At 33.8% G+C, this 18082-nt stretch overlaps 3 protein-coding genes across 3 annotated transcripts; 1 reads left to right on the top strand and 2 right to left on the bottom strand.

The window, feature by feature from the left end:
- The first annotated feature begins 4257 nt into the window (after positions 1 to 4257).
- On the top strand, positions 4258 to 7663 carry LOC143558785 (uncharacterized). Its single transcript, XM_077047548.1, has 3 exons — positions 4258 to 4476; positions 6124 to 6501; positions 6587 to 7663. The coding sequence occupies exons 1-3, from the start codon at positions 4366 to 4368 to the stop codon at positions 7493 to 7495; spliced, it is 1398 nt and encodes a 465-aa protein (XP_076903663.1). The 5' UTR covers positions 4258 to 4365; the 3' UTR covers positions 7496 to 7663.
- Positions 7664 to 13220: 5557 nt separating this feature from the next.
- LOC143557396 (uncharacterized) lies at positions 13221 to 13687 on the bottom strand. Its single transcript, XM_077046481.1, has one exon. It carries the CDS (start codon positions 13657 to 13659, stop codon positions 13387 to 13389), a length of 273 nt encoding a protein of 90 aa, XP_076902596.1. The 5' UTR covers positions 13660 to 13687; the 3' UTR covers positions 13221 to 13386.
- A 1948-nt stretch (positions 13688 to 15635) lies between these two features.
- Positions 15636 to 18082, bottom strand: LOC143557386 (uncharacterized). Its single transcript, XM_077046475.1, has 2 exons — positions 18051 to 18082; positions 15636 to 16505 (listed from the first exon to the last, which is right to left on the bottom strand). The coding sequence occupies exon 2, from the start codon at positions 16446 to 16448 to the stop codon at positions 15690 to 15692; it is 759 nt and encodes a 252-aa protein (XP_076902590.1). The 5' UTR covers positions 16449 to 16505; positions 18051 to 18082; the 3' UTR covers positions 15636 to 15689.

The following is an 18082-nucleotide window of genomic DNA, read 5'->3' as shown; positions in this document are numbered from 1 at the left end:
ATGGACTTGAAGATACACATGCTACTTTCTTTTATGTCATAGAATATGTTCACTTAGAAATGATGGGTTATTCTATAATATATTAAGGCAAGTTTATCACATGTTTACTTAATAATTATCAATGAAGAATGAAGTGGATTATTGATCTTAAATGGTAGCCTTCATATAATTGATTTACTCATTTAGAATTTCTCTTCTTGTCACCTCATATTATATATAAGTATTTCTATTTTATTGAAGTTTGAAAATCAAGCCCAAAATGATTAAACTTTCCGATTGAACTAAAACGAAGATTTATTATTAGAATTATATGTGTCAACGGATCGATACTTGGTGACCGAATTTGTGTCAAGATAACGCCTCAATGCTCATGACCGACAACACTTAGGTTTTACCACTGTCCGGATTCGCCAACCAAATAAGCATCATCTTAAGTATTTTGTTTTTCTTATATATTAATGTTTTTATATGTCAATTTGATGAGTTAATTTTTGGGTTTTAACACTCAAATTTTACCAATAGTGTCTATATCTTAACGAACGCAGCTGGTACTGACCGAATTCGTGTCGACTTATCGTCGTAACGCCCGAGTTTTACCAATGATGACCGTCGTTTGAGTCAATCAAAAACCTAATTATTCTAAATAGTTAGAGCAAGTAGGGTATCGTATCACAAGGTGTATGTGGTCAATGAAATTCATGTACAGATTCAATATTATGAAGTAACTGGTTTTTTAGTGTTGATCACACAAGCAGTTTAAGTGAATTTAGAGAACTAAGCAACGAACAAGTAAACGAGTTGTAAGCATTTAACAAAGCAAATCACACCCGGGAATTCAAGTAAGCAACCAACAGTTATCTCATGCAACCTAACAAATTAATTATTAACGATTAACTGAAAACTAATCAATCAGACAAAACCTAAGACATCAACAATTACTTTACACACGACACTGGTTATCAAACAGTCATTGCCAGTGTGACTCAGTTAAGGGCAATTGTATGTTTTATCGTATTCAATCTAACCAAACAGTTATATGATTAATTATGGTAACAGATCGTTCAGACCAACGTAAACCTAAACCGACCGAACACACAGAAATACCAAACATCAATAATCACATATCAATCATCAATAAATATACACCAGTGTTCTTAATCACATGAGAAAAACTGTAAAGATTACAAACTAAACATCCCGGGTGCGATTCTAGGAGATTAGCCGAGCCTAGACATCATCAAATCTTCGATACGGGTGATATGGATCATGTGAAAGGTCTTGGCACAATCTATGGTGGTGGAAATCGCCTCTTGGAGCTGCTGGAATCGCCTTTGCTTCGTCAAAACGGAGTTAGGGTTGTTTATGATAAAGAATATCATTTAACCTAATTTTCTTGTCTGCACACCCGTCGCGGTACGTGACGGGGTCTTCTATGGTCAATCGCGTATTGCGATTAACCAAAAAGTCAACACTTATTTTTCACCCATCGCGGTACGCGATGGATCCTTCAGCAAGCCCATCGCGGTACGCGATGGGTCATGCTACAACAATCTTCTATCAATTTCATTTTTTCACGTGCTGGACATCCCGGGTCTTCATTCTGTGTCACAACAGGTCCATATTGAGTACATTAACGTCTGTGACCTGAAATCCAATAATACATGTATGAAATATCGATAGTTCTAGAATAAACAGTTAAAACTAAACAATAAACGAACTAAAACATATACAAATTAACCGACCATCAACCAACGCTTGGGTTTCAATGCTAGGGTTTTACCAACTGCCTCAGCGCAGTAGAAAAACTAGTTTAATTATAAAAACAAATTTTCTTCAAACTTTATATAATTTTCAAAACCTCCTACATCCAACTCTCTATCATATTCTAACTCGCAAACATTTATTTTATTATTATTTTTTTCTTTTTATATACTCACAACAAAATACATAGGGTTAATCATGGGTCTCTAATATAGATACGCGCTCTAATTTTCTATATATAAATTATTCTCTATTAGTGAACCGATATATTAACAACCTGCAACAAAAGCCCACCCCCATTGTGTAACCTTATCATATCATATCGTTTCTAATTCTAATTAATTCTCTACACACTTTATCTCATAACATAAGAAATATAAACATACAAAACCTTACATCGAATGTAGTACTATTTTATAATTTTCTAACAACAGTATCTACATAAAGGGTTAAAAAACTTGTAAATTCATGATAGAACTTTATTTTAAATAGTTAAACAATATATAAACTTTTCAAATTAAGCTTAGTAGAAAAGGACAAAAGGTATATGATTTAAAAAGAAAAAAACTAATAAAATAAGGGAAAATTCTCAAAATAGCTCTTTTTAGAGAGAGAAAATTAAAAATAGCCATAAATTTGAAGATATTCTCAAAATAGCCCATCTAATTTGGACCGGGTAGATGAGATCTGAAAAAATCCTCCGGCCAATTAAATTATGACAAGTGTAAAAATCCGACGAGATTTTTAAAAATATTGGGGGACCAATCCATATTTCCTATTAAAAGTTCTTGAAATTAAACAGTCTTTTCCGACAGTTTTATAATATTTCCTAACGGGTCCCCACAACTTCCAAAAACATGGGAAAATGTGCCTTCAAATTCAGTCTTTCAAGATGCATTTAGGGTGAATTTGTACCGAGAATATCATAAATTTAAAAATATTGAGGGATCCCTCCATATTTTTGAACTAAAATATATATTTCAAAGTTGTCTTGCCAGACGAGTTATATAAGTTTCTTATCTGGACCCTCCATATTTTAACCTCATGGAAAAATGTGCCATTAAACTTTGTCTTTTAAGACACTTACTTGAAAATTTTGAACGGGGGAGATCATATTTTTAAAAATATTGAGGTACCCGTCCATATTTTTAAGAAAATCTTAATATTAAAATGTTGTCTTGCCAGACGGGTTATATAAGTTTCTTATCTGGACCCTCCATATGTTAAACTCATGGAAAAATGTGCCACTAAACTTTGTCTTTCAAGACATTTACTTGAAAATTTTGAACGGAGGGGATCATATTTTTGAAAATATTGAGGTACCCGACCATATATTCACGAAATCTTTATATTAAAAGTTGTCTTGCCAGACGGGTTTATTAAGTTTCTTATCTCAACCCTATATTTTTGAACACATGGAAAAATGTGCATAAAAATTTGTCTTTCAAGACACGAATCTTTAAAATCTGTACGAAGGAGACGTGTCTTTAGTATATTCTTACTTGTCCGTCCATATTTACATTATATCTATCTTCATCAATCCTCATTCATTCACATAATTTTATCAAATTTCAACTCTTGAATAAATCAAATCATGAAGTTTAAGAGGGGTGGTCAAGTGGAGGTTATGTATATGGGTCCCGGGTTCGTTGGATCCTATTATGACGGCAACATAATCTTGACGTTCGGAAACGAGTACATTGTTCAGTTCCGCACGCTGCTGGAAAATGATGAGTCCGGTCCTTTTAAGAGAATTTAAAAATATGGACGGGTACCTCAATATTTTTAAAAATATGATCTCCCCCGTTCAAAATTTTCAAGTAAGTGTCTTAAAAGACAAAGTTTAATGACACATTTTTCCATGAGGTTAAAATATGGAGGGTCCAGATAAGAAACTTATATAACCCGTCTGGCAAGACAACTTTGGAATATATATTTTAGTTCAAAAATATGAAGGGATCCCTCCATATTTATAAATTTATGATCTTTTCGGTACAAATTCATTCTAAATGCGTCTTGAAAAACTGAATTTGAAGACACATTTTTCCATGTTTTTGGAAGTTGTGGGGACCTGTTAGGAAACATTATAAAACCGTCCGAAAAGACTGTTTAATTTCAAGAACTTTTAATAGGAAATATGGACTGGTCCCCTAATATTTTTAAAAATCTCGTCGGATTTTAACACTTGTCAGAATTTAATTGGCCGGAGGATTTTTCAGATCTCGTCTACCCAGTCCAAATTAGATGGGCTATTTTGGGAATATCTTCAAATTTAGGGCTATTTTTAATTTTCTCTCTCTTAAAAGGGTTATTTTAGGAATTTTAAACTAAAATTTTCCATTTTTGGTGAGCTGTCCGTAAAAAAAAAAAATAAAAAATCATCATTATCATTAAAGTAATACAGTAAAAGTTAAAAAATTATTGATGAATTAATGAAAACACAAATCCCATGTGATATGTTATACCATGTAATCAATCTATAATATTAATACAGTCTTAACAGTTGGATGAAGATGAAAGATCCTCTACTCTCCACTCTACAAAAAGTAAAGTGATTTCAATTTCAATTTCAAAACTCAAAACCCAAAAAAACCCAAATCACAAATGTCAGCAATCATCCCCAATATCCCCAACAGAAACCCTAATCCTCTCACAGATCCCTCACAATACACCTATTTGCAAGACCCATCTGCATTTCAGCAAGCATACCCACATGTAAAGTTTCTTTCTTTTTCATTATTTGGTCACTTTTCTGCAACCTAGTTAGTAAAGTATTAATCTTTATGCAGATTCATTACTGGGTCTCATCAATCTTGTATGCTTTTTTAGTTTTAGGGTTTTGATTGTTTTAAATGTGTGTTTTTGATTTTTTAGATGATATAAAGTATTATGCTTGGTATTACCTTGCAATGTTTTTTCTTTTTTCCTAATTTGTGAGAAAGTTATGTGATTTTTTTTTGTTTAGGGTTTTATTTTTTCTAAATGTGCTAAAAGAATCAATTTTTCTTTTTCCTAATTTGTGAGGACATGATTGTAACTTAAGGCACATAAGGTGTAAAGGGTGTTTGATTGTTCTAAACTTGAAACATTTTATGTTCCACATTATCAGTTTTTGTAAAATCAAAATAAGATTGAGATGTGTGCCTTTTTTTTGTTTTACACGGGATGAACGACTCGTATGTGAACACGGAAGAAGGGTGAAAAACGTATCGTAACTCACAAAATAATCATTATAAAACTGTTTTTAATAATTTTATTGTTTATTTTATATTGTTGAATTTATTGTTTATTTTAGTTAAGTTTATTCTCTTGGTTATGTTCACTGGAATAAAAATTTTGGTTATGTTTTCAATTTCATTTAAATGGTCTAGTCAGTATTTTGGTTACTTTGCTCGAATTTAACGTGTGCGTTATTAGAGTAATATATGAATTGCGGCTCATTGTATTGTTAAAGATAACTTTGAATACATCATAATATAAAATGATGACGCTGAGAATATAAAACAATAAGAATCATATCAACCAAGCTAGTTGTTATGGATAGATTACGATAAGGGCATTCAGATCACCATCTCATCGGCTTTAAGGAGGAACGACGAACAACTTTCGAGAAAAAAAGGTTAATGATTAGTCGCTTGAACTGAGTACCTCTGTTGCAACTTCAGTGGGACAAATGACTATGAGGACGTGCAGATCACCATTGAAGGCGAAATAGTTCGGCAATCAACCAAGTTCAAGTATTTAAGATTGTTTGTATGGAGCGATGGGACGTAGACACTGATGTAGCCTACTGCGTTTAGGTAGGGTGGTGTCAGTGGAGAGCAGCCTAGGGGTATTGTGTGATAGGAGGTTTCCAACGAATTTAAAAGGGAAATGTTTATAGGGTTGTAGTTCGACATGCTATGTTATATGGAAAAAAAATGGTGCCCATCCAGAAGACACATGCGCTGTCATGCGCATAAGTTGGAGGTAGCAAAGACGAGGATGTTTCGTTGGATGTATGGGCATACAATGCTGGACCAGGATAGATTAAGGTGACTAGTATATCAGATAGATAAATTATAAGTGGTGGGGGGGGGGGGTATAGACGGTTTGGGCATGTGAAGAGGAAAATGACGGATGGTGGTAGTTATGAGATGGTCGATACTCAATCGTATGACATGTGGGAGTTCACATGTCTTAGATATATGTACCTTGTGTGTAGATATTAACATTATCTTGTAAGGTGTGTAAACATGAAGGTTTTTTTTAACCACAAGTAACTAACTTGCTATCTTGTTAAGTCAACCTAATTTGGTTTTTAGTTTAATATATTCATTCTATTCTCGTGAAATATAAACACAAAACTTTTGTAAAATTCAGGTCGGTGTGCCTATGAATGAGGCTACAAACACTGTCTTCGCTACAACAATGCAACCTGAAAATATCTTACCATTTTACTGTGAGGTATGCAACATTTCTTGTAATACTAATGAGGTGCTCGATGCACATAAACGAGGTAAAAAACACCTTAAAAATGAAAAAAAGTTAGCCGAACCATCTGCCAGTGCACCGCAAATGGTGCCACCACAATCTGTTGCAAGTGAAAATTTACTCGATGATTTGGAGAGTAAGAAGCTCAGGTTATTGCAAAATGGAGCGACACCTGAAACATTGCTATTATGTGAAATTTGCAATGTCATATGCAACAACCAAGATGGATTTCAGAAGCATATCGCTAGCAAAAAGCATTATGCAAAGGTAAATTAAATAAAGTTACATGCTTTCGGCTTAAAAATCTTAACTTTTATAGTTATAATTGATATTTTTGTATGTTACGATGCAGGCAATCATCCAGCAGGCGAACCCAATTGCAGTCTTTGATACCACATCAGCTTCCAGCGCTGCTTCACAGAAGAAACCCGACACCTTTCCATGTGGAATCTGCAAGATCACCTGCTCCAGCAATGAACTCTTGAAGATGCATATTGCAGGAAAGAAACACCTCAAGAAAGTTAAAGAGTTGGGCCAAATACCAAATCTACCCACCAACGTTGTGGTAAAATCCGAGTCCGATGAGGACAAAACCGTCAGTTTGCCCCAGGTGACACCACACACCAACCTTGTGGTAAAAGCAGAGCCCAATGAGGACGAAACTGTCAATTTGCCCTCGACCCCTATTGTTTCACAGGCGACACCGCCTGCCAGCCTTGTGGTAAAATCAGAGCCCAATGAGGGCATAACCGTCAATTTGCCCTTGACCCCTATTGCTTCACAGGACACACCCCCTGTCAAGAGCAAAACTGTAAATTTACATGGAGTTAAATCGGTGTGTGAACTTTGTGGGATCATTTGTGACACCGATGAAATGCTGAAAATTCACCTAACTGGAAGAAAACACCGAACTAATGTAGCAAAATCTGAACAGTTAATTGGACCGAAACCCGCTCTTACAACTGAACCTGCAGAAACACCAAAGTTGATTGGACCTGTGAAAGAAGAGGGCGAAATGGTCAATTCAAGCGGGCGTAAGAGGAAGAACGGGAAAGGTGGAGGAGACGATGACGTGGAAGCAAAGAAGCAGAGGGTTTTGCAAAGTGGGACTGCTTCGGATTCTGTAAAAGTTTGTACACTGTGCAATGTTGTTTGTAACTCACGAAAGGTGTTTGAATCTCATCTTGCGGGTCAGAAGCATGTTGCGATGGCTGTAAAACAAGTGGAAAGTCAAGCAGGAGCGACAGGTCAACAATCTTGAAGCTTTTGTCATTTGTGTTTCATTTTGATTATGTTTTTAACTTGCAAGTAGGATTGTTTAGTAATTTGTGGTTGAAAGTTGAAACTTAAGGGTTATTGTAGAAAAAACTTGATATGATCGACGGTTCGATATTATCTATGGTTAGATAAATTTTCTTGTTGATGGTGGTTCTCAATCTGGACCTCATTTGATGATTTGTCTAGGCTCAGATGTTTAGGTAACGGTTTCGATTAACTAGAAATACGAGTTCAATAATTCGGGTGGATTATGGGTTTGTATTTGATAGAAAAGTAAGAAGATGGCTCTATGTGCTCCGAGTCATTATTATGTTATAAAGTTAGAGCTCAAATTTGATTATAGTTATTATTTGATTACAATTTATTTTACTAGCAAAAAAAAAAGGTTTAATAGTAAATTTAATGGTTTTGTAAAATTTAAACGAATGGATTTTACAAAGGTTTTTTTTTCTATAATAACTAAAAGTATTTGGGATTTTTTTGTATTAAGTCAATTGATTATTCATTAAAAGTTTGATGCTTTTTTTTTAATTAATGAACTTATATATTGCATCAAATTTTAGTTTACTTTTTTTAAAAAAAATTATATATAAAAAAAGGGGGAAAGTTAACGTACGAATGAAATTAACGTGTTAATTATTAGAATCAAGTAGAGTAATTATATAATTAAATTATAGGGTAATTATGTAAATATATAATTACTCTACTTGATTCTCACAATTAATACATTAATATCACTTGTATTTAATCAAAACCCTAAAAAAACATGTATGACTACATGGACTGTCATGTAAACCTTTATTTTTATTTTGTGATTTATGTTTTAAACGTAACAATTAGAATCTATGATTTTATTTCCCCACATGTTGAGTTACTTTTAGTACATTAGATTAGCAATAATAAATAAGTTACCTGGTGTAAGTAAAGTACCCGAGAAGTAAAACTAGTATTAAAAGATATAATATTTCTTGCTATGAGGTGTGAGAAAAAACTATCAAGGACGACGAGTCCTTCAAAGCATGACACCATAGACAAATCTCGCATCATTTATAAATAAAAGAGTTATTGAGCTATTATGTAAATTTTAGGCTCAAATACTACTAACATATTGTGGAAACTTTGAATGTGGATTAGAAGGTGAGAGGACAAGTGCACATCTAAGTATTATTGTGTAGTAGAAACTTCATGAATGATAATCTTGTGAAAAGTCTCCAATGGGATAATCTCAAAAAGTCATAATCAATACAAAGTTGTAAACTTTTGGTAGGTAAAACGAGTAATATTAGTTGATATGAGAGACTAGATGTTACAAAATTTGTTAATACGTTTAGGATGCTTAGCCAAAAATGTACTTGAGTGAGTTAATCTTCATATATATTGTACCAAAAAAAGTCAAAGCAATGATCCAGTTATTAAATCCACATGATGGAACAGAAGAGTTGTAGTCAAAACATTGCCTTTTTACTTCTTACACTTTTGATGGGAGAAGTACAAGTCTTAAATGCATTTAGTACAACCCCTTAAAGCCAGCATTTTAGATAGTGGTGGGTGGGTGAGGTAGTTAATACTCATATGAAGGAACAACTTTAACTGGTTATTTGCAGTTTTGTACGTAATAAGCATTTGTCCTAGAATGTCCAATCTCATATCTACATCTACCTTTTAAGGTTTTATTTTATAAATACAAATATTATATATAGTTTTTTAAATCTTGTTTAGTTCCAATTAGTATATAGTTTGTGTCATGTTGTACATTACAAAACACAATATTATAACTGTGGTTTTCTAAGCGTTTTGATTAAATACAAACAACTCTTAACGTGAAAAACGCATAAATAATTAGAGTAATTGCTATTATTGAGGGTAGTTTGGTCATTTTACACGCACTAATCTGGAAAATTTAACGGTGTTAGCTGGTAAGGACCACCATAGTTACAAAATTCCATGCCTCTTGACCACCTTAGTAGTAGGTTTACAACTATTAGATACAAGAGTGTAATTATTAAATGTTGAGGACCAACGACAGAAATTTTTATTATAAAACACTTACTCGTTTGATTAGTTTATGTCTATATGTTAAATATTTAAGTGATTCAATATGTTGAAGAAACATGTAACACTATTGCTAGCAAAAACAAGCATATGGACTTCAATGGGATGTGAAAAAAAAATGATTTTAGGCTTTAGTTACACTTAGTGATGCATGTGTTAAGAGGTCACAAACATATTGTTCCTATGTCTTTTAATGGAAAGAGCAAGATTTTGTTGAGGGTTTAATTCATGTTTTGAAAATGTTAGCTTTTTTTTTTAAATAACATGGTGACTGTTACATTAACTCAAACAAGTCACAAACGACAAACATCGATATACCGTCGCTATTACGAGTATGATTGCTTGCACCAGGTTCTAGATATGCAATTCCAAGAGTTTGATAACCGTTTTAATGAGATAGAATCCGAATTAGTTATTTGTATATGGGTACTTGGGTAATTTGAGTACATGTGATCATTTTGGTGAGTTTGATATACCAAAGAAACTATGGTTAACTGAGATATATCATATTGTTTTGAAGACCATGATACAGGAGGACTTACGATTGAACTCCCAAATTATTGTGATTACCTGAGAGCAAATATATGATTTGTCAGTTTGAATGATCTATCAAGTCTTGAAAGATTGATAGTTAAAATAAACACATTGCATTTAAGTTGGTGTAATGTTTATTGAAATTTTGTTGGTTGTAATAAATGTTGAGAGATGCATTTTTGCAATGAAGTATGTGAAATATGATTTGCATAATTAGATTAGTGAAAAAAATTTGAGCAATAGCTACATTTGTTAAACAGTTGCTACAAAATATTTCTTTAAACGATGAAATGACTCGCTTTAAAAAAATGAAACCCATATATAGCAACCGCAAAGATATTATATTTTTATTATGTGTTTTATAATGACGATTTATATACTTATACTATGTATATGAATTTTGAATCGCTTTTATTTTTGTCATGTTACCTGACCTGAATCGGACCTTAAAATCTAAAATATAATGATAAATAACAAAGACCTGAAACTCTTTACACTATGAAAACAATTCTGAGGTCTATTACTGAATGAAACTATGATTTATTTAAGAAGCAACAAGTAACATCAGGTTTAGAAAAGCTTAATACACCAAATACTTTTTCATGGGAAATGAGAAGGTATGTTTTTTTATAATATTAACCCTAAAAAGGTAAAAAGTAACTAATAATCTATTGTTTGAGAATATAGAAAAATGACTGAATGATTATATCATCTTTAATAGAAAAAAATCAAATTTTTTATACTAAATATAAGAAACTTTTTGACAAAATCAAACTGTATACATATGCATAACTTAATAAAAATTTCACTCATATTTATCAAAATTTTTAACTTACTATAGCATTTAATATATCATCTAACCAACAAAAAGAGAAGGCATGTCAGCTTTATACATGACCATTTTGAGAAGCTTTTTAGTTTTTAGTCCACTGCTGGTCAATGTGGTCAACAGCAATCTAGGTACCATTTGGGCAAGAACCTACAAGTAGTGTGTCCAACCCTAACACTAACCATCTAACAACATTCTCCAAACAGCTTTGAGTCGACTTAACCCGTTTTGGCCCCCGCAAAACAACCCATCTTGACCGAGCCCATTTTGACCCGTACACGGATGTGAATGTAAAAGAACCAACAGCTTTAGAATTATACAACTTTGAACCGACCCGTTTTTGACACCCACAAAAAGACCCATTTGAACAAAACCCGTTTTGATCCATACACAGATACGACTGTTAAAGAACTAACAGTCGGCTTTAAAATGATACAGTTTAAAACTGACCCATTTTGACATGCACAAAACGACCAATTTTTTTAACCAAACTCGTTCTGAAACTCACAAAAAGACACATTTTGAACCGAACTCGTTTTGACCCGTACACAGATATGAATGTTAAAGGACTAACAGTCAGCAATAGACTGATACAACTGAACCGAGTCAACAGACCCATTTTGACACCCATAAAAAACCCATTTTGAACCGAACCCGTTTTGACCCGTACACAGATAAAAATGTTGAAGGACTAACAGTCAGCTTTAGAATTCTGCCAAAAGTGGTAGCATTAGATACATGTTTACAGGTACACAAGGCACAAAAACCATATTTGTTTGAAACCTAGCACCAGTTGTAGAGTTATAGAGTGGAAGTCATAATAAATGATTTCAAACTTACGAAGTCATTGACACTGTTAGAAAGAACTGTCATCATACCTGCAATCAATTACTGTTGCAGCATATGAAACACACTTAAATTCTCATTCTGGAATCAACTTATATTGCTTCACTACTAGTACACCATGCACAACAACTTGTATCTTCATCCACTGCAAAATCCAAGAACCTGGAACAAATTAAGCTATAACAAACTCCTCCAGACAGAATTTCTAACACATGCCCGGGCCCTGCTGACATGTCATTAAATATAAAATAGTAATATTTAATAATTTTCAGAAGCTCCACTGCTCCAGCAAGTTTAAACCAGTCTACCCAGCCCGTATTTCATGCACCGGCCCATCTAAGTGATCAGAATAATATCATCACAAGTAGTAAAAACCTCAAGAACAAAACCATATTATCCTACTTTTGCTACCGAATTGTATAATATTTGTTTTTAGCAGCATTTATGCAGCTCAAAACATTTCTTATTTATTTCCATAAACTATCAACAATACACCAGCCACCATTGCCACTGCAATCAGAATATAACTACCATGAAGATATCTTTTTTCAGCCACAAGATTCTAGCAGCCTTTTTTCTTTGTTGCCTGATCGCAACAATGAAAGCAGCAGAAGACGGCAATCCTAACAATTATCATCAGGCTAAAAGGCAGAGTGGACTATGTTTCCGGTGTCGGTTATTGTATGAGGGCCCACAGCTGCCACCTATCCTATCTGAAAAGAGTGATACAGAGTTCAACATGACAAAGCGATTGGTTCCTGGTGGCCCGAACCCTCTTCACAACTGACACTTATGTCAATCTAAGCTAAAGGTTATAACTTTATTATATGTATTAATGTTTTGGTATAACTTAGTGGCTAAAGTTTAGAACTATTCAAGAGCTTGTATAAGTGCATCAATCGATTCTTAGTGATTTCCTATTTCTATTTCTTGAACTGTTCTGCTTTAAAACACGTACTCTGTCTAACTAACTACAATGATCATCGCATAACATTTCAATTCACTATAGCTAACTATCCTCACTTATAGAATCATCAAATAGAAATAAGTAATAACCATTATGTCTCAAATATCAATTAGTCCTGAGTGCATTCATACATGATACATATATCTCTCCTTGATTAAAATTATTATATATACAAGTAGGGTAATTATAGTGTAGTGCAATTACATCATAGTGTAATTACACTATGATGTAATTACATAATTACACTATGTTGTATATATAATTACACTACGTGGTTCACACAGTTAACACGTTAATTTAATTTGCACGTTAACTTTCCACTATATTTATATATCTATAAACAAAAGGTATAAACTTTTATCTATAATAATTTAATTAAGGAGAGATAAATGTGTCATGTGCACTCTTAGAACGTTAATTTAATTTGTATTTGATTCAAACCGGGTTAATAATTCTAAACAATAAGCAAACATAATAATATTAATTTGATAACCACAAGGTACACAAAATTAGGGTTCTAAACAATCTCATAAACTATTAAAATTGCACTACAAAACCATATTCCCCAATATAAGAAGCACATTCAACATCAAATTATTATTATTTTGAAACCCTAACAACACATAACAAATACCATCAAAACAAATCAGTGTTTAACATCCATGATGCTCTTGATCTTGGGCGCGTAGAGCGAGTACACAACGGCCTGTCTTTTGGCGACCTGGAGCTGAGACTGGCCGTCGGAGAAGGCGGCGGCGATTGATGACGTGTCCGTTAGGGTTTTGTTGTCGCGAAACGCGTCGATTGTACGGCGCTTGGTGTACTCTCTGATGTTGTAGTCCGTGAACTGACGGGATGACCGGAGAAGTGACCGGAGAAGTGAGATGATTTCCGTCCGGGACGGCGGCGGCGGCGACATTTTTCTCCGGCGAAGGGTTTTCGTGTGGTTTATTTTATTTTTATTTTATTTTTATTTCATATAAGAATAACAGATAATTGCATTCTAGTCCTCAGTGTATTATGAGTTTTACTTTAAGTTTGTCCTATCTATCACTCACAGTCACGGCACGGGGGCCATCACTTTAGACCTATCGATGCTTTTTTCTTAATTTTATCTCAAAGATAACCTTGCATTTATAGATTTCATTTTTTCTAATTTGTAACTTTACAAAAATAAATATAAATATAAATCGATTTTATTTATGTTTGCAACGCGTGACGCTCATTGTTATTCGTATCTATGGTTTTCGATGTAAAACACTTGCTAATATAAATTTAGGTGTGCCTCATTTTATTGCGTTAACTTTTTGAGTAATATGGCATGTGTTTGTGTTCTTAGATGCTCTGGGCGTATTTCCTTTGTACTAGCACTAGCATAAATTATGTAGTATTGATGTTTAGTCCTTATTAGTATCTTTTAAAGCATTGTTGCAATGCAAACAAGTCAAACTTAGGAACCTAATTTAGAACCACAATGACGTGGCTAGAGATGAAGAACCGCGCGCAAGTTTAAGTACTGCCTCGAGGCACATATGTTCTAAATAGTTGATCAAATGTTACTTTCTGCAGCGAAGCGCGGGGTATATACTAGTTATAAAAAACATTTTTGTTAATAAAATAAATCTTGATTATGAAATCATATACTTTTAATAATTATAAAATTATAAAAAGAATATACATGTAAACATTTGTATAAAGTTTTGTCAACCGGTTTACAAACCATTTAACATGTTTTACAATCTATATACAGTCGACTAACCGTTTTGACCATTTTGTATAAATGTGCTACACAAGTCATGTTCTAATATGATTTAAACATGTTAAAAGAATAAAAATTATATCTTTACCATAAATAAATATACGAGTCATTTCCGAATTCATTAATTCTAACATGTTAACCCCCACTAACAATGCATTACGGATAAACATGTTACACAAGCATGCTCTTACATGAGTTAAGCATGTCCTGATTCAAAATGATATCTTTAACACGAATAAATCATAAATGTACGAGTCGTTTACGATTTCATCAATTCTAACTTTTAAACCCACCAACTACATTGTTTACGAGAGCCTTTGTCTACTTTGTTTTGTTATTTTATATGCTTGGTTGAACTAGATAACATACTAAGTAGAAGGTTAAAGATATCAAAATTTATGATGCATTCGAGTTGCTCGTATACAAACAGGAGTGTCAATTGTGTTCTTGAGTTAAGAACTTGATGATTCTCATGTTGATGCCTTGATGGGTTGAATTATCAAAGCGCGACCTATCTATTTACTCGTATTGTGGCAAACACACTTAAAATGGTGTCGTGTTCAGATCGAGTCATTTAATTTTCATTGCAGTACGAGTAATACTAGTGATTTGGTAAATAACTTAACACCCAATTCTTATTTCTTGTTCCCGTTTTACAAACTTGATTATATACGTTTAATGAAACAAGACAAAAAAAGTTACTTTCATATTTAAAATTACCAGTGAGGGGGAACTAAGAAACAGATAAACACATCCAAAATAAACCATATAATCTAAATAGGAACTCTTTCAAAAATCATTTTATTTTAAACAGGTTAAAGTTTAACCGGTTCTGTCTAGATTAACCCATTTATTAAACAGGTCGTAGCCCAAAACCTATTATTTTTATGTCATGTTTCAGGTTGAGTCAGAAACTGTCATTCCTATATTCAAGAGCATGATTAAAATCGGACTGAAACTGTGAAATTTACTAATATGTGCTAGTTCTGTAAAGTTTTATAAAGTTTAAACACCATAAAAACTTGCAAGATGACCACAAAACATGCAACAAAAAAATTCATAACTACATAAAGAACCAGATACTAACCAAAAGATGACAAACTTGTCGTCTTAACGATCAATTACAGACTCAAATCTTAAACAAACATTTTCTTCGACAAATTTCACATTAGGATCACCTAATTGCAACCCTAATTGACGATCTCCCTAATCAGCCAATCAAGACTCGGGTATGCAAAATACAAAACAAGAAAAGACGGAACTGCAAACAGAATTGTAAGAAGAATGTACACCACTAAGATGATTGCACTTGCAGGTATAGCATATATCACAATAAGCAGAAACATAAACACCAATGGAAACTTAGCCGTCAAGTGCACGAAAAAGATCAGTGACTTACGAAGAGACGATTGAAATCTTTCAGCCCGAGAATCTTGATTATGACCCAGCTCACGGGTGCACGGTCCAGTTGTGGTGTTAGCCTGAGTGGTCTGACTGGAGGGCCACCCACAGTTCCATGGCCAAGAAGACACGGGCAGATGGTCCCCACAGGATGATGAGTGAGATTTGACCCGATCACCGTTCATACTCTCGACCATCCAAAGAAGAAAATAATTCTTTTTAGGGAATTTCAAATTCCCTTTGTAAACGAGGCGGAAGGACAACAGGTTGCACCAAGGGCATGAGATGAAAAATGGGAGTTGAATTGGGAGAGTTGGTAGTTTAACAACCGCCCATTGGAGACCGAGAACACAGTTCTTACAGAGGGTGTGACCACACCATAACACGTAAGGCACGTTTTCTACAATATTAAAAGATTCCCAGCAAATAGGGCACTCGAAACCTTCGTCTCCACTGTTGGAATCTGAGATCTCGTCATCTGAACAGTCGTTTGTAAGGCGTTTTAGTGCAGAAGAACTGGGAAGAGAGTTTGAAGAAAAACCCCACATGTTGAACACGAACACCAAAGTTTTATCACCAAATGCACCAGTTGGTTAGATCCATGCCTGCAAATTTTAAAAAGTTCATAACTTTATTTGCATGACAACATGAAAATGAGTAAAAAGATTCATTCGAGAGCAAATGAAAAGTGAAAATTAGTTCAATATGTTAAAAGAGCCCAAACAGAACCATACAAAGAACATTACTTAAAGGCAAAGCATTGATACATTAGTCAAATTCAAGCACCTAAATGTTGAAAATTTTGAATAAGGCTAGCCTAATGATGGTTTGGAATTGCATAAGACAAATAATGTACAATTTAACTGAATAATGACAGAAGTAAGAAACAAGATGATGAACAAAAATCCATTAAACAATTGACCACTTAATAAAAAAATTCCACGCTTCTTTCTTGTAGCGAATTATACATCTTAGATTATGAAATTTTCAGTTACTGTAGACTTGCAGAGGAGCCACTGATAACTTCTCAAATTGCATCATGAAATTTATATACTATTTCATGAATCATACATCTTCTATCATCGAACTTCCAGTGACTATACCATCGTATTTTAAAAACTCACACTATAATAAGACTCCCCCAACTATCTTATGAATACAATTAGGGGTGTAAACAAGCCAAGCTGCTTGTGAGCTACTCGAGATCGGTTCACAAAAATCTCGAGTCGAGCCAAGCTAAAACAACTCGAGCCCGAGCCTAAAATTAATGTTGTTTAACAAACGAGCCCGAGCCTAAAAGAAATCTTGCTTAATAAACGAGCCCGAGCTTCACTTATCGGCTCAAGCCAGCACGCAAGCCTAGACGAACCCTAGTATGTGCATAGAATTTATTTAATATATATTTACTTAATAATTATAATTATATATATAATTATGATAAAAGTAATCAAATAATACAAATTATCATCATCATCGTACTCAGTATATCCCACCAATAGCAAAGCTATGGTAGGGTCTGAGGAGGGTAAGATGTAGGCAGCCTTACCTCTACCCCATAGGGATAGAGAGGCTGCTTCCGGTGAGACCCCCGGCTCGAAATAATACAAATTATGCTATATATAAATTTATAGTTATAGTAACTATAAATTTAACTAATAAATATTAAACGAGGCGAGCCCAAGGCAAGCTCGGGCTTGGAATCTACAAACGAGCCAAGCTCGAGCTTTAGCTTTAGAAATTGAGCTTGAAACGAGCCGAGCTCAAGCAGTATGTAAGTTAAACGAGACGGAACTCAAGCCTATCCAGCTCGGCTCGTTTACACCAGTCCCCTTGTAATTAATAAGCAATGAAAAAAACAACAAATGTACACACTGTAATTTAACCATATAAATATGATGATGATGATAACTGGATTTAAAACTAATCAATCACCCAAATAATATATAACAATTACATATTCCTAAAATTAGGGCAAAATGTTGGAAATTAATGAAAGAAACGGAAAGCACACGTTACGTTTAACGACTGAAACACGCATACATTTCCGTACGAAACTGAAATTAGCAACAAAACGGCAAGGTAATTGTGATTGAATAAGCTAATCGGAACCCTAATTTGTAGAAATTGAAGGAATTAGAGAGAATGATTACCGATTGAGATGAAATTAATAATAATAATAATA

Source organism: Bidens hawaiensis, unplaced genomic scaffold, assembly GCF_021521415.1.
Source record: "Bidens hawaiensis isolate Kalapana, Puna unplaced genomic scaffold, B.hawaiensis_p1.1 tig00001087_1, whole genome shotgun sequence".
In the NCBI taxonomy this organism is placed as follows: Eukaryota; Viridiplantae; Streptophyta; class Magnoliopsida; order Asterales; family Asteraceae; genus Bidens; species Bidens hawaiensis.
Note: the sequence above shows the minus strand (reverse complement) of the source record. Positions and strands in the feature narration are given on the sequence as shown.

Excerpts from the sequence above, each read along its gene's own strand:
- LOC143557386 (XM_077046475.1), bottom strand. The coding sequence starts at position 16,448 with ATGTGGGGTTTTTCTTCAAACTCTCTTCCCAGTTCTTCTGCACTAAAA.
- LOC143558785 (XM_077047548.1), top strand. The coding sequence starts at position 4,366 with ATGTCAGCAATCATCCCCAATATCCCCAACAGAAACCCTAATCCTCTC. Across the intron at positions 4,477-6,123 it reads TTCAGCAAGCATACCCACAT|GTCGGTGTGCCTATGAATGA; the intron begins GTAAAGTTTCTT and ends TGTAAAATTCAG. Across the intron at positions 6,502-6,586 it reads GCAAAAAGCATTATGCAAAG|GCAATCATCCAGCAGGCGAA; the intron begins GTAAATTAAATA and ends GTTACGATGCAG.
- LOC143557396 (XM_077046481.1), bottom strand. The coding sequence starts at position 13,659 with ATGTCGCCGCCGCCGCCGTCCCGGACGGAAATCATCTCACTTCTCCGG.